This window comes from Mirounga angustirostris, unplaced genomic scaffold, assembly GCF_029215605.1.
Source record: "Mirounga angustirostris isolate CCGP_5_RB_7025 unplaced genomic scaffold, mMirAng1.0.hap1 SCAF_5, whole genome shotgun sequence".
In the NCBI taxonomy this organism is placed as follows: Eukaryota; Metazoa; Chordata; class Mammalia; order Carnivora; family Phocidae; genus Mirounga; species Mirounga angustirostris.
Genome location: NW_026991713.1, coordinates 162,245,587 through 162,266,094, shown reverse-complemented (window position 1 = coordinate 162,266,094; position 20,508 = coordinate 162,245,587). Strand labels below are relative to the sequence as shown.

Below are 20,508 nucleotides of genomic sequence, written 5' to 3'. Positions count from 1 at the left end.
GACATCACTAAGAAATGACATTTGAGCAAAACTTAGAGTAGGGGAGGGAGATCCAGGGGAAGAGTGTTTTAGGCAGGGGGAATGACAAGTGCAAAGGTCCTGAGGCAGAGGAGCAAGGAGGCCAATATGACTAGAAGGAAGTGAGCAAGGGGCAGGAGGGTAGGAGATGAGGTCAGGAGGGGTGGGGGAGTTGAAGGCCATTGCACAGGTGGCCGCTGACCCCAACAGGTGAATGAATGCTGAGCCAGCTGGCACGGACCCTCAGAGTGGCTTCATGGAGGACCACAGGGGGTCTCTGCCTTGGCTGGGGCCTTCCTGAGGTCAGGACTTCCAAATATGGGAGTGTGGGGAGGGGTATGGATGCTGCAGTCTGTCTACTGAGCTGCAGTCAGACTCCTGACCTGCTCTGCAAGAACTGGTCCCCCAGGGGCTCATTCCAACTTTGAGGCCGCTGTCCCTCCACAGCCCCTGGGAGGGAATCTCAGCGGCTCAAGTCCCCTCCCCACCTTGCACTGTGCGTAGGTTCCATCTGTGACCATCGGTGTGATGGAATGGCAGGAAAAAGTGTTGATGGAGTCGGGTAGGAGTTTGGGTCACCTTAGGTACTTGTCTTCATGGGACACATGTCAGACTAGTGTGACTTGGGGTCCTCAGGCCTGAACCCTCTGCTGCTACCTTGGCCACAGATTCTACCATTGCTTTCAGGGATCCCACTGTGGTCTCCCCGAAGGTCAGTGTGGACTCCAGACTTGCTCCTCCCTGCTTTCTCTGGGTGACGGCCAGCATGAACATGTGGACACCCAGATCTGACCACCCACTTGCAGGAGGCTTCCCCCAGCTCCCACTGCCCTTGGGATAAAGTGGCCTCTTCTGCCCAGTTCTGGCCTTCACACTTGGCCTCTGTGGTCCAGCCATGCTCGTGTTCCTAACTCCTGCTCTTGGTCTACTTTGCCTGCCCTGGACCCTCTTCAGAAACTCCTGAGACCCCCCAGCCTGGCCCAGGCTGGCTCCTGACAGCGGCCTTTCACGGTGGCATTCTGGGTCTGGTGCAGAGCCAGCACCGAGCCACAGTAAGACCCTGTGTCCACACAGGCCACTGAGTCCACACTGTAACCCTTGATGTGGGTGTTGTTGGCATTCCATCTTACTGATGAGGAAACTGAGGCCCAGCAAGATTTACATAACTTGCCCCAGATCACAGAGCTGGTAAGTGGAGGAAGCGAGATTTGAACCCACTCTGTCTGGCTTCAGAGCCCTGCTCTTGTCCCCACCTTGTCCCTCTCCACTGAAATTGAATTAATGAATCACTGAATAAAGCCAGATGACCAACGCCCAGATTGTCTGCCCTCCCCTTCTCCCTCCTTCGCGCAAACCTCCCCGGGCCTGCCGGTTCCCATCACCAAAGTCCATGGGGTCTACACTGCCAGCCTCATCACCCACTCCTATCCCAGCCCCCGAAGTCCCATTCCCCTTGGCATCAGCCTCTGAAGCAATCTGCCTCCCTCTCTTCACACAGAAGGGCCTGGATCGCCAAAGCCCATGGCCTTTTCTCATCTCCATTCTCATTCCCCATGACCTTTGGGTGGCATTCACAACAGCGGCTCCTCCTTCTTGGATTACTCGCTTCTCTTAGCTTTGCTGCTGAAGGAGTCTGGCTGCCTCTTCTTCCTCTTTGCTTGTGTCATTTCTTCATTTGTTCATTTAACAAATATTTACTGAGCACCTCCTGTGCCATGCCAGACACTGTTCTCAAAGACAGTGCTGAACATGCCAGACAAAATCTCTGCCCACGTGGGGCTCTCATTATGGAGGGGGAGCAGGCCAGACATAAGTATACTAGCAGATAACACCATTTCAAATAATGAAAAATAAAACAGGGCAAAGGGTAGAAAGTGACGTGTGTGTTGGGGTGGTAGCTACTTTAGATGGAGTGGCCAGTGACATTGAGCAGGGAAGCAGTCAATCAAGCAATGTTGGGGGATGGGCATTCTGGACAGAGGGCACAGCAAGTGCAAAGGCCCTTAGGTAGCTGGACTGTGGTGGGTAAGGGGCCATCCAAGGGTGTGCAGTGGTTTGACAACCTGGTGGGACTTTGAAAGCCAGGTGGGGAGTTGGGGTTTATTTCAGGTGCAGTGGGAAATCTCCAGAAGGTTATAGCAAGGGAGAGATTTATTCAACATAGTACTGAAGTCCTAGCCACAGCAATCAGACAAGAAAAAGAAATAAAAGGCATCCTAATTGGTAAGGAAGAAGTAAAACTTTCGCTACTTGCAGATGGCATGATAATATATATAGGAAACGACAGAGACTCCACCAAAAAACTACTAGACCTGATAAATTCAGTAAAGTTGCAGAATACAAAATCAATATACAGAAATCTGTTGCATTTGTATACATTAATAATGAAATAGCAGAAAGAGAAATGAAGGAAACACTCCCATTTACAATTGCACTGAAAAGAATAAAATTAAAAAAAAGAATAAAATACCTAAGAATAAACTTCACTGAAAAGGTGAAAGGCCTGTGCTCTGAAAACTTTAAAACACTGATGAAAGAGATCAAAGACGACACAAACAAATGAAAAGATCTTCCACGCTCGTGGATCAGAAGAACCAACACTGTTTAAAGGTCTCTACTACCCAGAGCAGTCTACAGATTTCATGCAATCCCTATCAAAATACCACCAGCATTTTTCACAGAACTAGAACAAACAGCCCTAAAATTTGTATGGAACCACAAAAAGACTCCGAATAGCCAAAGCCATCTCGAGAAAGAAGAACAAAGCTGGAGGTATCACAATTCCCGATTTCAAGATATATTAATGACATTTACATTTTTAAAAGATCCCTCCATCTCAGAATGTGGCCCACATTCTGAGAACGACCAGGGATGCTTGTTCAAAAAGTGGATCCCAGCCTCTGCTCGCATCTGTGGCTTGGCTTCCCTGGGGGCAGCCTGGGAACGTGCATTTTCACAAGCACTTGCAAATTTGAGAACCGCTGCTCCAGGCAGATTCTTAACCTGGAAATTACCAAGGGGGTCAGCAGACAGAACTCAGGGGATCCAAGAGTTTGGGTGGCAAAATATTACATCTCTACTCTCATAGCCTCTAATTGGCAGTCGGCATTTCCCTCCTAGCCCTACCTGGGACTTTGTCATCAATCAGAATCAGAGTTTTCATGACACGTTACAGGGTTTGTACAGATCTCAAAAATACCACGTCTCTCCTCGCTGCTTTGAAGCCATGGGAGTTATTAGACCTTGTTATGTCACGCATTAATAGAGAAGCATGTAGGTTAATATTATACATTTGACTTTTAAAAAAATGCCTTGATAACTCCATTTCAATATAATTAGCTTCCTTTGCAATTCTATGTATGTTTGTTTTATGCATTTAAAAACATTATTAAGAGAAAGAGTCCTTAGGTTTCATCAGATGTCATAGAGGTATGTGGCCCAGAAAAGGTGCAGACCCCTGCAGAGAGCTGGAGGCGGGGGAGGGGGCACTCAGGCAGAGCTGGATGCCACTCCTGAGTTCCCTTGCCAATGCGTGGGACCTGGGGCAAATTACTTTCCTCCTCTTTGCCTCCGTGTCCTTACCTGTAAGATGTAGCACCTATCTCGAATGCTTGTTGGAAGGAACCAGCCAGGCTCCCCGGCGTGGAGGGGTGGGGCACAAGGACGTGCCCTTTCTTCCACTGGAACGTAGGACTTTGTTGTGGAGGGGGAGCAGGGCTGAATCTGAATCCCAGCTTTGCCACTTACTAGCTGTGACCGTGGGCTGGGTAATTAACAGCTTTGTGCCTCAGTTTCCCCTCCATAACTTGGAGGTAATAATAGCACTCAGGTCATAGGGTGTTGTGGGATGAGATGAGTTTCTATTGGCAAGGGCCCGGCATGGTTCTTGGCACTCCCTGGATGACGTATTATAACATGGTCATTAGCAAGTGTGTGTCTCACCCCTGAGGTTAAATTTGGGGTTCCCGGAGGGCTAGATCCAAGTCCTGTTCCCCTCTGCATCCCCCATAGTATCTGACACAGGGTCTGGGTTTGGGAAATATGTTTGCTGCAGTGACTGCCCTTTTTCAGGTGAGTTAAGGGAGAAGGGACTCTTGCTCTAGAGGCCAGGATCAGGGAGGGCAAGTCAGATGCCACTGGGGCCATAGGGGACCCCAGATTCAGCAAGGGGGCCACAGGGAGGCGAAGGGCAGAGGGCTAGAGCACAGTTAGTCTTGGGGTCTTGGGCAAATACTGAATCCGGATAATCTAGTTGACAGTATCTCCCCACCACCACTCACTTAGCCTGGCTTTGTCAGGCTTGAGACAGATGCGTTTTTCTGCTGCTTTCCAAGCCTCCAAGCCTGTTCTCATCTGTTGAATGGGGACAGGTAGCATGCATTGGGCCCCACCATGAGCTAAGCCTTGGTTATGCCTCTCGACATGCTTCTTTAATTCTCACAAGAGGTGGATGGGGAGACTGAGGCTCAGAGAGGTGAAGTAACTTGCCCGAGGCCATGCAGCAAGTCAGTAGCAGAGCTGGGGTTTGCCTGGGTGGTCTGGCTCCTGGGCCATGACTTAAGCACTGGGCACACCACCACCTCACAGCTGGGAAGCCTTTCTCTTCCTTCCTCCCTTCCACAGTGACCAGCCCCACTTCATGCTCACAGAGGTGTTCTCGAGGGTACTACTCTTCCCCGTCTGGCAGATGGAGTAGGAACCGGCGGGTGTCTGGGAGGCCGTTCAGATGCAGTGACTTCCCTGGCTGGCATCTTCCCCGAGCCCTGACCATTTCTGTCCCCTGACTGCATACTGCCTGGCTTCTTTTTTCCCTTTCATTACTTCCTTCCAGCTCCATTGTAAAGGACTCTCTGGGGTGATTCCCTGGGCCATAGTCCTCCGTTTCCACAGCAGGGATACTATAGGGAAGGGTGGGGAGTGTGGCAAAATGCAGAGCACCTGCCCCGCCTGTGGGAGTAGCCACCCCTTGGCTCTAGCCAATGTCTTCTTGTGGCAGCATGGCCCTGGCCTGCCAGGCTTCCACAAGAATCTATATTTTCATGCGGTTTTCTCATTTTTAAGTGTTGGCAGCTAATTCGAAATTTTTAAAAATACCACGTATACCAAGAGAGGAAGAGAGAGTCGCACACACAGAGAGGCTGACAGAGAAAGAGAGGAAATGAAAAACCCAGAAAACAGAACAACAACAAAAAATCTCAGAAACTTGTCTTTGGGTTAGTTTGCAATTTCTGACCTCTCCTCTCCTATTTCCTTTGCCTGCACAGCAGCCCCATCTGGGGAGAAGGGGAGGCCCAGAGAGGTGAGAGCACTTGTCTGAGACAATGGGGGGCCAGTGTGGGGCTGGGGGCCAGAACCAAACCTCGGCCTTCTCAGCCTTTCCCACTACACTTTCCCTACCAGACCCCTCCCCTCCCCTCTGTGGGCCAGAGATTATTTCCAAGGCCGGCTTCTGGACTCTAAGGAGGAAGGAAACTCATTGCAGTCTGATGCTGAAGGCCAAGGTCACCATGACACATCTCAAATGCTCAGTGACTGTCCCCGGATTCCAACAGAGCTGTTTCTAAAGGGCATGTCTGCTAGAGTCATTTCTAAATTGACAAGAACGGGAGCCTTGTGGAATTCTGGGGGCAGTAAGGCCTTGTCAGATTCTGTTCCAGTGATCAACTGGTTTGTCCACTTGTGAGCTTGGAGGAGAAGGACTTGTTTTTCTGGGCCTGGAGTGTCAGTTTGCTACACCAACATTTGCTGAGGACCTACGATGTGCCAGGAGCCAGACCGGGGGTGGGGGTGGGGTGGGGCAGGTGTTTGCAGCCATGATCTCATTTAACTTGTCCAGAGGACGTGAAGGTTGGTAGCGTTGATTCCATTTTATGGAAAGACATTGAGGCCCAGCGAGGTTTAGATAAACATCCAAGGTCAAATCCAGACCTTTTTGTCCCCAAGTCCACACTCTCTCCACCTTAGCAAGGCACTACCTGGATGTGGTGGAGAGACTGCCTTCTTTGCTGAGGTCGGTCTGGGGGCCACAGCGGGGGCTGGGGTGCTCAGGAGAGGCTTCTTGGAGGAGGTGACCTTCTATGAAGAAAGAAGGTATATTAGTTTCTCATGGCTGTTGTAACAAATTAGCACAAACCTAATGACTTAAAACGGCATAGATTTATTATCTTATAGTTTTGGGGGTCAGAATTCCAAAATGAGCCTTATGAGGCAGGAATGTGTTCCTTTCTGGAGGCTCCAGGTGAGAACCCGTTTCCTCGCCTTTTCCAGCCTCTGGAGGCTGCTTGCATTCCTTGGCTCATGACTAACCCCATATCACTCCAACCTCTGCTTCTGTTGTCCCATCATCTGTTCCTGACTCTGGCCCTCTGGCCTCCCTCTTATAATGATGCTCATGATTACATGGGGCCCATCTAAATAATCCAGGACAATGTCCCCATCTCAAGATCATAATCACATCTGCAAAGTCCCCTCTGCTGTGTAAGGTAACATATTCGCAGGTTCTGGAAACAAGGATGTGGAGATCTTCACAGGATGTTATTCAGAAGCAGATGACCCCAGAGAGGACAACACTTCGGGGGCTGGGGCCAAGCCTGAGGCTCAGGAGGGCATGGGATGTTCAGCAAGCAGCCATGCTGAGGGTTGGAGGTGGGAAGGGCTGCTCAGGACCCATGTGTCAAGGGCACCGAATGCCACATTGGGGCATTTGAACTTCATCCTCTAGAGCAGTGCTCCTCACACTTGAATGTGCATCTGGATCAGCTGGGGATCTGGTGAAAATGCAGACCTTGAGTCAGTAGGTCTGGGTGGGGACTGAGAATCTGCATTTCCCACAGGCTCCCAGCGGCTGCAGCAGAAAACAGTCCTACCCAGGCTCCTTGTTTCCAGAACATCACACTGGTTGGCATTTGAATGGCATTCTCTTCCCAAGCCCTCTGTTACCCAACGTTCTTGCACATCCTACAAGAGCGGCCATTCAGGATCGCCACCATGACCTCCAGTCCAAGCCTGAAATGTTCTGTCTGACTCAGCGAAGGAAGATTCCCGGTGCCGTGACACTGGCGATCCACCTGCCTTCTCAGGCCTTCGAGCAAAGGGTGTAGGGCCGGGGTGGACAAGAGGACTCTCGGGAATAGCTCTTAGATCCGTGCTCTGGCTCCAATGTGGGCATATTTTTAGAGCTGAATTGTCTTTCCTTTTAATCTAACTCTTTGAAAATTGATACCCTCATGGGAGGGGTACTTGCTGGAACCTCTCCTGTCCCTGAGCAAGCTGGATGACTGAGGGTTGGCTGGGTATTTTACTCCTACATGGAGATATCAGCGAGGACCATGCAGGGTCTTAAAATGAGACTTCGCAGGGCGCCTGGGTGGCTCAGTCGGTTAAGTGACTGCCTTCGGCTCAGGTCATGATCCTGGAGTCCCGGGATCGAGTCCTGCATCGGGCTCCCTGCTCAGCAGGGAGTCTGCTTCTCCCTCTGACCCTCCCCCCTCTCATGTGCTCTCTCTCTCTAATAAATAAATAAAATCTTTAAATAAATAAATAAATAAATAAAATAAAATATTGTCTCCCACAGGGCGCCTGGGTGGCTCAGTCGGTTAAGCGACTGCCTTCGGCTCGGGTCCTGATCCTGGAGTCCCTGGATCGAGTCCTGCATCGGGCTCCCTGCTCAGCAGGGAGTCTGCTTCTCCCTCTGACCCTCCCCCCTCTCATGTGCTCTCTCTCTCTAATAAATAAATCAAATCTTTAAAAAATAAATAGATAAATAAATAAAATAAAATATTGTCTCCCACAGGGCGCCTGGGTGGCTCAGTCGGTTAAGCGACTGCCTTTGGCTCGGGTCATGATCCTGGAGTCCCGGGATCGAGTCCCGCATCGGGCTCCCTGCTCAGCGGGGGGTCTGCTTCTCCCTCTGACCCTCCCCCCTCTCATGTGCTCTCTCTCTCTAATAAATAAATAAAATCTTTAAAAAATAAAAAAATAAATAAATAAAATAAAATATTGTCTCCCACAGGGCGCCTGGGTGGCTCAGTCGGTTAAGCGACTGCCTTCGGCTCGGGTCATGATCCCGGAGTCCCGGGATCGAGTCCCGCATCGGGCTCCCTGCTCAGCGGGGGGTCTGCTTCTCCCTCTGACCCTCCTCCCTCTCGTGCTCTCTGTCTCTCATTCTCTCTGTCTCAAGTAAATAAATAAAAATCTTAAAAAAAAAATGCGACTTCGCTGTAGAGTGTTAGGGAGAGAAATTGCTTTCGCCATCATCGTGTAAGGGGCTGTAGACTCAGACTCAACGAGAGCTAGACAGGAGCCATGAAAGGGTGAAGGGAGCCCCGGAGGGTCTGTGCTGACCCGGAAATATGTGCCTTGTTTGAGGGGAGCAACACCCGCTCAGCCCCACAATCGTCATCCTGTGGAGATACTGGGCATCCACTGCATTCGTTTTGCACACGAATCCAGAAACCTGGATGAAATTGTATGTGAAGTCTCCTATTTTTAAATGTTGATAATGAATTCAGATATTTTTAAAATACTGTGTGGGCCAAACAAGACATTTTTGTGAGCTGGATTCGGCCTGTTGGCAGCTTGTTTGAGAATCCACTTGTTTTCCTGGGAGGGAAACTGAGGCCCACAGAGGTCCCGCAGCGTCGGCTGGAACTCAGGGTTGCTGACAGGCCGTGTAGCCACCATCCACCCGTCTCGCTGCAGCTCCTCTTCGGGGCAGCTCCTTTAACCCCTCTCCCCAACCTCAATCCCTGCACCTCTCAGAGGGTTACCCTGCTCCCCAGTCTTGCAACATCAAGCAGCGCGGGAGGTGGACGGGCCCCCATCTCCACCCCAATCTACCCTCAACTGGTTTTGTGACGTGGACACATCTTAACTCCTCTCTGGGCTAACGTCTTCATCTGCAGAGGGAAGGCTGGGGGCTCAGTGTCCCCCGGAGCCCCTCCCTGCGGGTCCCCAAGGCCTCTCTGGCCTTCTCCCAGCCCCTGCGCATCCCCGCCTCTGAGCTTCAGTATTGACATTGCACAAACAGCAGCTGTCCTGAAGCCGTTTCCAGCCCCAGAGGTCCTGGCCCGCGTCATTTACATGATTTAACATGCTGGGTTTCAGGGGGTGTGTCTCTGAGCCCACAGCTAGCAGCCACCGTGCCATGACTTATTGATTTGACATATTAAACTGATGGATTTGGGGGGGAAATGTTTTATAGTAAAATGCCGCCATGCCTCGGGGTTTTGCGTGATTTTGCAACCATTCGTTCCCCTCTGCTCCCCAGAAGGGTTTTATTTGTCCAGTGGCTGGGAGGCACTTGTCCAGGCTGCCCACTCCTTGGCCACGTCCCATGGGAATAACAACAAAGACAATAATAGTAACAGCTCGCGCTTATATAACATCTGCTGTGAGCCAGGCACTGCCCTAAGCACTCTGATCATCAATTAACTCGCTTTGTCCTCACACAGCCTGCAAAGTGGGTCTGATATCTGTCCCCAATTTTCAAGTGAGAAAACAGGTTCAGTGGGAGCATGTCACTTGCCCCATCTCCCAGCTCGTGCCTGGCAGAGCCGGGCATCAACCGTGGGGACCAGGCCCGGCTCCGTGCTCTTCATACCTGTGCCCCTCATACCTGTGCCCCGCTGCCGCTTACAATTATTCTAATTGCTCATAATTATACTTATTAGGAAGTAATAGTAATGCTTAGCTTTCTTGAATACTTCCCAAGGGTCAGGGTGGGGTGATTTATAGATATTGTTTCATTTAATGCTCAGGACAAATATTTTTCAAATGAGGAAACTGAAGGGACAGAGTTGGATAAGGCCCCCAGCCCAGGTCGTACATCCAAGACACGGTTCCCACACGTGATTTCTCCCTCAGTCAAACTGACCCTGGAAACTGTCTTAGCAAGGGAGGGACCCCGGCGGAAGGGAAATTGTTCTTGCAAACCCATCAAGTCCATCAATGGAGGGTCAAAATTGGTGTTACGAAGCTGTTTTTTAAAAAGGCAAAAAGTGCAGCTAGCAGGATTAGCTGTCACCCCACAGGCCCCATACCTGATGAGAAGCCATTTCGTTTCTTCTGCCCTGGGAGGTCACCAGTTCTCGGCTGCAAATCGAGGCATTCGTGCCAAGTTTCAGAGACTCGAAACAATCATCTCTGTGATCACTGAGACTTTCTGGGCGTCACCAAGGCAAGATACTGTCATCCCGGCCGGAGGCTGCCAGCCCACTGTCCTTTCTGACTTCCTTTATTCACACCTGCATGCGTCCATAACACGAATAATCGTGATGAGCACTGATTGCGGGCCAGGCCCCTATACGGTGGTTCCCAGTGTTTCATTATTCAAGTTCCACCTTCTCTGTATTTGCCAGACGCCAGCATCTACCATCTAGCATTGACTCAATCTTCTTCTGAAGTTGACTCACCTTTTTTTTCTTAGGGGGGGGTGGGAGCATTGACTCAATCTTCTTCTGAAGTTGACTCACTTTTTTCTTTTTAGGGGGGGGTAGGAGGGGCAGAGAAAGAGGGAGAGAGAGAATCTCAAGCAGACTCCATGCCCCAGCATGGAGCCTGACCCGGGGCTCGATCTCACGACCCCGAGATCATGACCTGAGCGGAAATCAAGGGTCTGATGCTTAACTGATGGAGCCACCCAGGCGCCCCTGAAGTTGACTCACTTTCTTATATCTACATTAAAAAGGGAACTTTTGATCAGTGGTGCTCATGTTTGAGGGTTTGTCAGCATCGCCTGGAGAGCTCATTACAACACAGACAGGTCCGAGGCCTAAGAATTAGCATCACATCTTCCCACGTGCAGCTGCAGGTTGGGACCCACACTGAGACCACTGGCTCAGATCACTGCTCTAATTGGATCCCTTGTCCAAAACCACAATGTCTCAGGGAGGGTCCCTGCAGGAATCAGAATCCCCCAAATGGTTCAAATGAAGGCACTTTAATGAAAAAGTCCTTAAAAAGGCATGGGAAGGGCTAAGAGAATCTGAGGCCCCCGAAGGCTGGCAAGAGAGGGGAGCCGTTACAGCCTTGGGAGGGCAGGAGAAAGGGTGGGGACAGTGTAGGAGCTGCAAAACAAACCTTGGGAGCTGTGGTCATAGGAAGAGAATGAAGCCTCCGCCAGAGAAGGGGCACAAGACAGGGAGCAGGGCAGAGAAACACTGACCTTCCTCTTCTTACCCTCCGATTTCTAGCTGGTGCCCCTCCTTGTTCATCCAGAGGGCCAGGGAGCCTGGGGGTGCAGTCCTAGGAGTCAGGCCTCTGGGGCACAGAGAAGGGCAGAGAGCAGTGATTGGGGGAGGACGGGAGAGGATGGGGCTGATGGAGAATCACCGGCCCTTCAAGTCTGCCTAGGAACTGCTGAAGATTCTGAGCCCTCTCACGGTTTTAAACAATTAACAAGTGGTAGAAATGTGTTAAGGACACATTAGCGCCGGAGAGAAACTCTTTTGATTGAGGTGATAAGAATTTTAAAAATAACGGAGAACTGAGTAGCTTTTTCACTTTTTGATTCAGACAATTTAGTGTTGTGGTGAGACACGTGTAATACCACCTCTCCCCTGGTGGGAAACACAGATGTGTGGGTGGCACCCCCCAGTGTTACCCACTTGGGGTACTTTAGCAGCTCACATCAGGCATTGGTTGAGGACTGCAGCTGGGGGTGGAGGGTGGTGTCATGTTCCCCCCCGGCCCCAAGACCAGCCTACTGTGAAGGTGGGGGAAGGTAGGGAGTGGGCTCTGGAGACCAGGGCAAGCACTGGGGTGGAGAGGTCCACCATCTGCTCAGTTGCCCAAGCTGGACACGTGGCCTCACTCTGGACTCCTCCCTGTTCCTTTGCCACCACATTCGTGGTCAGAGTCCACTGAGCCCACGCCTTGGGGGTTACCAGGTTCTGACTGGTCCTCACCCCACCGTTGCCATGGCAGGCCACCACCATCTCTCGCTCAGAGCACAGCAGAGACCTCCAGCAGGCCACCCAGGCGTCCTTCCAGAACAGGCCTCCTGACGGGGGTCCTTCCCTGCTAAGACCCTGAGGACCGCACTGGCCTTGGCCTCAGGGGCCAAGCGCAGCTTCCACAGCCTGGCTTCCAGCATCCCCGAGACCTGTCTGCTCTTCCTTGTGACCTCCTTCCCCCTGACATCTGGTGGCCAGCTGGCCTCGGGATCGCAGAGGCCTGAAGTCCACCCCTCCCCCATCCCACTCGGTGGCCACCCTCTTGCAGGAATCCTGGTTCAGGCATTGTTTGGGATGCCGGAGAGCATGGAGATGAGGGCCATGGCCAGGGAACCCTGTGTCCTCCAACCCAGACGGGCCCCTCTGACCAGCCCAAGGGCGGAGAATGATACGATTTCAAAGTGGCTCTTCCATCCTGCCAACTTACAGCCACGACGGGTCCTGGTGTCAGAGAGGCCTGGGTTTGAACCCAGGCTGTCCTACGATGTAGCTGTGCAGACTAGTTGCTTAGTCCCTCTGAACCTAAGTTTGCTCATCTGTAAAGCGGATGCTGCTCACTACCTCGTACGGGTGTGAGGAGGTTAACAGGTGAATGCTAGAGTCTGAGGTCAGATTCTCTAGAAGTAGATGCTGAGATGAGGATTCACGTGTAAGTCAGGTACAAAGGAAATGCCCCAGGGGAGAGTGGTAAGGGAACTGGGGGAGGCAGGACAGGGAAACAAATCTGGACAGAATAAGAAGCCTAAGTGACCCTAACCAGGCATCGGAGATACCCCACAGTTAACTTACTTATTTTCTGAGCATCTCGGCCCCTGATGCCCCATCCCACCTCTCAGCCCATCTGAAAGAGCAGAGCCAGATGCTGCTGTGAGGGGAGGGGGGAGGCAGGAGGGGTGGAGGCCTGGCCTGGGGCCCATGTGGGCAGGGATAAGAGCACCCCTCCTGGGGGACTAGGGGTTCTCTGGGGGAGGCACTGAGTCAGTAATCAGCACAGTGGTGAGGGGCAGCCTCTGCATGCCACCCGGGCAAGAGCAGCTAGAGATGAAGGCTGCTGGGAGGGAGGCCAGGCCTCCGCGGGAGCTGCCGCCCTCCTGGTGTGGCTCAGCTCGCCCCGCATCTCCTGCCTTCCTCCCTGCTGCCTTGGTGGGCCTTGGGCCACAGAAGGGCCTCAGAGGCTATGAGTGTGCCGTGCCAGGGGGTGTTTTAACAACATCCAGGCTGCCAAGAGCACATTATTCTCTTATAGAAATCCAAGGGATTGCCCAGGAGATGTGATATTTTTGTAGCCAAAAAAAAAAAAAAAAAAAGGAAAAAGAAAAAAAGAATTTAGCCACAGCTCTAAAAGCCCGTTGTGCTAGGAATGATAGTGGGTGTTTCAGAATCTGGATTCTTTGTCAGGGAGCAGATAAGGACTGAGAATCTTCTGTTTGTTTGCTTCATTCACTAAATAGTATATATTGGATGTCCCTAGGATGGTCCCGGTGGAAGGAACAATCTTACAATCTATAAAGGCAGAGAGGTAGGAAGGACATGTTTGACAGGTTTGGAGAACAGAAAAGCTAAAGATCAGGACTCTTTGTTGTAAGGGATAGAAATTCCACCTCAAAATGGCTTAGGCAAAGACAAGGACTTAATTGGTTCATGTGATTGAAAGCACAAATGACTGGGAGCTTCAGGCATGGCTGGATCCAGGTGCTCTCAAACAATGTCATAGGACACAATCCTCCTCCATCTCGGCTCTGCCTTCCTTGGCACTGGCTCTGCTTTTAGGAAGGCCCTTACCCCTGGGTGGGCAAGGACTGGCTCAGTCAGTTCCATCCTTCCACCCTCCCAGGCTCAAACCTAGTAAAAAGAAAGGAATTTTCTTCACCAATAGTTCTAGTGAAGTCCTGACTCTCATTGAACTGACTTGGGTCATATGTCCGTCTCTGGCTGACCCTTTAGAGAAGGGTCCATAGTCCCTTCTCTAAAGCGTGGGCCTTGCTCTAACACTGGTTAGTGTGGCCTGGAAGGTAAGTCATGTGATGCATTGCATTTTATCTTGCCCATCCTTTTTCTCAGAAATCTTACCTCCTCCCACATTGCATTTCTCTTTCTTGACTCTGTCTCTAGCCTTGACCTCACTCAAGCGCCCCTGGGCTCCACTTCCTGGGACATGGGAGGGACATATTTCTCCCATACAACAACAGTAATATGGCACAAATTGAGCCGTCACTAGACGCTAAGTACAAGCTCTTCACATTGCTGTCTAATGGAATCCTCACAGCATGACAACACTATGAAATAGGTGTTATTATTATCCTTGTTTTATAGGTGAAGAAACGCAGGCATAGAGAGGTTCATTCCTGAACCAGAGTCAGGGGGCTCCTGAAGCTTGATTGACTAGATGGGAGTCATGTGCCTGAATGTGGAGCCAGGATGTGTCAGCTATAACTGACCTACACAGACCGAGAGAAGGGAAGGGACTCTCTAAATGAGAGGCATGTAAGAAGAAGGGGGGGGGGGCGTAATGTGGGATGGGAGAAAGAGAAGATGCCCCCTAAACTAGGTGGCAAATGATGGCAACCCAAATTGGAAAAATTGGGGAGAAAAGGGAGCTGTGCGAGCACAAGGAAAACAAATATTTGAGGAGCCAAACCACCGGAAGGACAGAGGTGCGGTGCACCTTCAGGAACAGCAGGAACCGGGCGCTCACACTGTCAGAAAGCTCACGCTCTCATCAGATCTGGTCTCCCCGTTCACTTCTGTGCTTCCAAGCGCAGGCTGCCCAGGGGAGGGCTCTGATTGGCCAATCCTAGGTCACGTGACCACACCGGACCAATCAACCATGTCCAGGAAGGGAGGCCTTCTTTAGAACATGGCTGCTCCTGGGACAGCCACGAGGTTGAAGCTGTGGCAGGAGCTGTGGTAGTTTCTAGAAAAAAGTGGAGTAGGGTCCAGGGCCGATGAAAATGTAGGTGTGTGCTCGTAGCTGCAGGTGACAGAGAACACCGCCCCCACCACTTTAACCACAGGGAAGCCCTCGGGGCTGGTGTTTGGCCGGGTGATGTCACCCTCCCGTCCCTCTGCTCAGAAACAACAGTGTCCGCTTCGTCCCTCTGCTAAGGCGGGTGCCCTCCGGGCCATCAGATGGCTCCCGGGAGCAGTCATCTACCAGATGAGAAGAGAAAGAGAGACTCCGTCCAGCTGCAGGACGGAGGTTCCTCCCTCGGGTCAGAAGGGGCCCCCGCACTAGTAAGCGTCACCCCGAGAGCGCCGGGCTCCCCCTGACTTGGGCTTGGGCTCCTGAGCCAGTTCTGGTGCAGAGGACGTGGCCGTGATCAGCGGTGTCATCAGGACGCTAGAACTGCGGTCCTCCTCGGGGTCCCCCAACCGATGGGCGTGGGGTGGACGGTACACGGGGCGGGGCCTCCCCGCTGCGTCCCTCACCTCACGGCCGCTCTGCCCCTGTCGTGCAGGGGTCCTGTGGCTGTCGGTGGTCTCCGAGGTGCTCTATATCCTCCTGCTGGTGGTTGGCTTCAGCCTCATGTGTCTCGAGCTCTTCCACTCCAGCAATGTCATCGACGGGCTCAAGCTCAACGCCTTCGCAGCTGTCTTCACAGTGCTGTCAGGTAAGGCGGAGGGCGTCGGGCAGTGCAGCCTAACCCTGGGCTTCCGGAGGAGCGGACTGTGGGTGCGGGAGCCGCCCTGAGGCTGAGGCCCTGGCTCTCTCTCCACCCCCACCCCCGCCGCCCCCCGGTGACCTTGTACCAGTCACTTCCCTTCTCTCAGCCTCCGTGGTACAGTTCGTAAAATGGGATTTGCTTGCTTATTCACTCCTTCGGTGGTTCTTGACTATCTATCACGTGCCAGGTGCTGTGCTAATAATAAGTACTGGGGTTTTGGTCATGAGCAGAAAGGGACAGTTGCGGCCTCCGGCGAAGTTTCACGTGCAGGAGAGAAAGGTGAATTAGCTTGAGATGTAGTCAGGAGCTGAACACCATATGGCCCAGTGATGGATGGCATTTGTGGGACAAGGCAGAGAGAGGTGCCTTATTGGAATGAGTGGATGATGGTGTCTTCCATAGGGATATAAAAGGGGGGGCCTGTTTGGGGTGGTAGGCACATCACTCATCTGCTTTAGCTTTTTTGCCTTTGAGACATTCCTGTGGAAGCTGAAGGAGCAAACACCTCTGGAAGCTCAGGGACTAGTGTGGGGTGGGCAGAGATTGTGTGGAAAGGCCACAGAGCCAGGGATTTTGAGGGCTTTAGGGAGAATGGGATGGTCGGCCTCGTGATAGGACTCAGGGAGGTGGAGACAGACGACTCCAAGAAAAGGCCACTGGATTAGGTGGCCAGGTGCCCCGAGTTGTTTCAATAGATCCAGGTCACGAGGGGTTAAGCAGGGAATGTGCCAGAGGGAGTAAAAAGAGCCTATAAACCATAACTTCAGGCGGCCTGACAGAGTGGTGGCTTGGCTGTGTAAGACATCTGTTCTTAAAAAGCCAAATGTAAATTGAATTTCTATAAATCTAATCCCATTCTTCATGCATTGGAAGAACCCTCTATTTAATGAAACTGAAATGATGAGCCTTTTGGTAAGGGAAATAATCTCCCCCTAATTGAAGTGTGTGTATATAACAGAGGGATCCCTCAAAGATTGAGAGCTGAATTCAAGAGATTACAGCACGCTCCACAGATCAAAACACGAGTGACTTGGCATTCTCAGGATGTGGAAATCTAACCACCATAGTAAAGGAAAGCAAAGAAAAAGAGAGTGAGCCTCATAGCGTAATGTCCATTTTGGATCCCGCTCACCCCATTCCTAGCTATTGAACCATGGACAATTCTGGACCTATTTGTTTTTTTTTCTCCCCCCATCTTGTGTGCATTTACTCAACCAATATTCAAAGAAGGCCTAAAGGACGAGGCATTGTAGGTTTGGGCAAGTCAAAGGAAAAACGGCTGTGTCTTCACCCTCCTGAAGTTTGCAATCTTGTGAGAGACAGACTCATCAAACAATTAGAAAATGGTGGGTTGACCTCTAGTAGTGAGAGGCCTGCAGGAGGGGCACCCACGTTGGCCCCCGGGGGTGGGTGGGGATGGGTGGGCTGGGGTATGGGTAGGGGAAGACATCCTTTGAGCTGAGGCTTGGTAAAAAATGTAAGAGTTTCCCTGATGGGCAGCTTGGGGAAGGCATTCCACATGGAGGGAACAGCATGGGCAAAGGCCTAGTGGGGTGGCATATTCTGGAAATCCCGAGTTGTTCGAATGATGGGAAGGCAGAGTAGAGAGAGCAGGAGAATTGAGAGATGAGGCTGGAGACCTGGCTGAGGGTCTTGGTGATTTTCAGTGATCTTTAGCTTTTACCTTGGAGCCATTAAGAATCCGGAGCAGAGGGGGATATGGTCAGGTGTGCATTTGGGGATGAGGGCTCTGGCTGTGGCATGGACGGAGTGGAGCAAGAGTGGAGCTGGGGAGACTGGCCAGGAGGTGAGAAAGGACATGGCCCCACCCTGCCTTCCCAGCTCAGGGGCAGTGGGAACGGGATGTAGGCGCACATGCCCTCTGTCCGGCTAGGAGGTGAAGTGAGCAGGGTTGCAGACTGCTCAGGGGAGCTGAGTGGGCCTGGAAAACAGAGAACGCCGGGCAGCTTCCTAGTGTGGAGTCCACAGAATTCAGGGGGTCCATGAGCCGGGTAGGGGGAAAGGTTCCAGCCTTATTTTTCTAACTTGTAACTGACATGCAGGATGTCCTTCAACTATGAACGGAGGCGACAAAATGCGGTATCGGGAGCACCTGTTAGGTAGTTGCCAATAATAGTCTGTATTTGTGCTCTCACACTACGGTTGTGGCAGATATCTTGAGATGTGTTCATTCAAAAGTGTAACGTGTACTAGAGCTTCTGCGGAATCTTGTTATCTAGTGTGTTAATGAAGAGGCACATATATTCCTGTACCGCACACTTGTTTATTTTGCTAACTACATTTCCATGTAACTGGTGTGCTCTGTCATCCTGTGTATTTTATTTTATGCAGCCAGAAACGTGATTCTGAGGAGGGGCCTCTAAGTCCAGATGGCCAGAGCCTCTGACCTGGTGTCGCTTGGCTGGCTGGGGACAGTGGGTCACCAAGATGGGCAATGTGGGAGAAAAGCAGGTAGTGGGAGGGGATGGGTCTGGTTTGAGCAGGTGGGCTGTGCCATGCTGGCCCCTCTCCTTTCTTAGTGGTTTCACCTTTTCTTTCCCCGCTGCAAGCTCGAAGAATCCCTTCCATTATCCCAAGCACCCAGCCCTCCCCCTCAACCTGCTCGCTCCAGTCACCCAATAAAAGCTGGTGGGCAGCCCAGGACAGCCATCTCCAGGTCTTCAAGCAGACGTCTCGTGGGGTAGGAGGTGGGGGCTCTTCCCCCGACCTCAAAGGGCTTATCACAGTTTTCACCCCTCAAAACAAAAAAGCCCCAGAACCCCACTGCTAAAGAAAATAAGATTGTCTCCAGTTAATTTCAGACAGATAAACAATGCAGGGCTCAGGGAGGTTAATTGACTCGCCCAGGGTCACACAGCTGGTCAATTGTGGAGCCAGGATTAAACCCAGCTCCTGCTGGCTTCAAAGCCCTGTGCTCTTTTCATAGGATGGAGCTGCAGGGGTGACAGGGGCTGGAGGGAGTAGACTTTTAAGTCTTCGGGAAACAGTAACTAAGAAGCGTGTGTGAGCCAGATGATGTCATAAGAGTGAAGTAGCAAGTGGTGGAGAGAAAGCATTTTGTATTCATGCCCGGGAGAAGACAGACGGGGGTAACAGGACCCCAGGAGAGAGGCTGCCAGGCCTCCCTGGGCCTTTCTGGAGCTGCTTGAGAACAGGGCAAGGGGTGAGGAGGGGCCTGGAGGAGGCGGGTGGGCTTCGGGCCTGCTCTGATGGGAGGGGAAGGAGTGGGCAAGCCCACTGAGCGAGTCCCTGGGCAGGGGGCAAGGGCTGGGTTCTGACGTTGCCAGAGCAGCTCACAAAGAAGGGTCCTCAGCCCAAGGTCAACACCCTCTAGGATAGAGGGGAAAGCAGAGTTGGGGCAGCCCCCACTCGACCCAATTATTATAATCAATTATTATAATGAACCAAGGGATTCTGATGAATCATAAGAGCCAGTGCTGGCTGAGATGCTAGGGTGCCAGCACGGGGCTCAGCCTGCCACGTGGTGTCCTTGGGAGGAGGGGTCTAACACCGCACGCGTCCTACTTGCCTGTAGTCACGTCGCCGGTGAGCTGTTAAACCCCCGACGGAATCTGCCACATAAAGCGCTTTGAGCAGGGCTTAGCACCTGGGACTTCAGCTTGCTATGTTATTATTATTATTATTCCCAGTTGTCTTCCAATATATTGAGGGGCAGATCGTGGCCCCGGGGACCAGCCCTGTCCCAGTGAGGTGGGGGGCCGAGGGGCTCACGCTCTTCAGTGAAGGGAGACGGGGTAGCAGGGCCTGGCCAGCAGGGCTGCATTCCTGGCAGAAGGTGGTTGTACAGATGGGGTTCGGCCCCCGAGGACCGGGGGCAGGGGCTGTGGTTGCTGGCCCACTGGCCCAGGGCCTAGAGCTCACAGTATTTCTAGGGACCCATGAAATGTTTTCATTTTGACTGCTTTTCAAAGCAGCAGAAAAAAAATTAACATAATAATAACGAAGACCTAAGAGTGAATCTAGGCTGGATCATAATTGTCTTTCTATCATTGCAGTCATAAAATGTGATTTTTAAATATTTCTTTTATGGAGGAACAGGCCCGTGGAGGCCCATGGAGGCAAAAGTGCGTGGGGCCCATGAAAGTCGTGACGTGGCCCTGCAGCAGGCCACAGCTTTTCTCGGGCTCTCAGGCCCGGGCAAGACCCAATTCCAGATCAGGGGTGGCTCCAGCCGCCGGTGGCCCCCTTGCCGGGTCCTGTGACTTTAGCCAAGAGTTGCTGGAGAAGATGAACTCCCTGAGTTTCTTCCCTCAGCAACCAGAGTTTTACAGCCCAGAAGGGATGTGAGTGCAGGCTCGAACATGTCTGTTCTTCCTCAATTCCTCTGAAAAATGAGACTGATCTACTTAGGAAAAACACAAAGTCATTTGGAGAATCCCTGCACAATCCAGCCAACTGTGGGCTTTTAGTAAAAGGTGCTGTAGCACGAAGAGAAACGTGACCGTTTCTGGAAAATAAAGCAGACTTCATGGAGAAGTCAGTAAGAGTGTTTTGTTAAGCAATGAGAAATGGAAGTTTTGCAGTAGAACAAAAAATGACCAAGGCGAGGTTGCTGTTTGGAATTGGTTTCAGGAGCCGTTTTTAGAGCGAGGTATGAATTGAGGAGCAAGCAACTCCACGGCCCGCAAGGTGGACACCACAATGTGTTTTGGACAGAGGTTGGGGGACTGGGGGATCTTGGAGTTTCTCTTAGCATGGTGATTATAGCTTTTTGCCGTAAACCATCACGTATTATTTTAGGATGAGTTTCTTGATACCCTAATTCTTGGGGTCTGTGCTGAAAGAATCCCACATTGATAACCCCCTCTGTTCAGTCTCCCTACCCTGGT

At 51.7% G+C, this 20,508-nt stretch overlaps 1 protein-coding gene across 1 annotated transcript in view; it reads left to right on the top strand.

Moving 5' to 3' along the window:
• The window catches only part of GSG1L (GSG1 like), a 204,132-nt gene that overhangs the window by 113,566 nt on the left and 70,058 nt on the right, over positions 1 to 20,508 (top strand). The window contains exon 3 of the mRNA XM_045871886.2: positions 15,431 to 15,583. Coding sequence (XP_045727842.1) covers positions 15,431 to 15,583 — 153 coding nt within the window. The remainder of the gene's footprint in view (positions 1 to 15,430; positions 15,584 to 20,508) is intronic.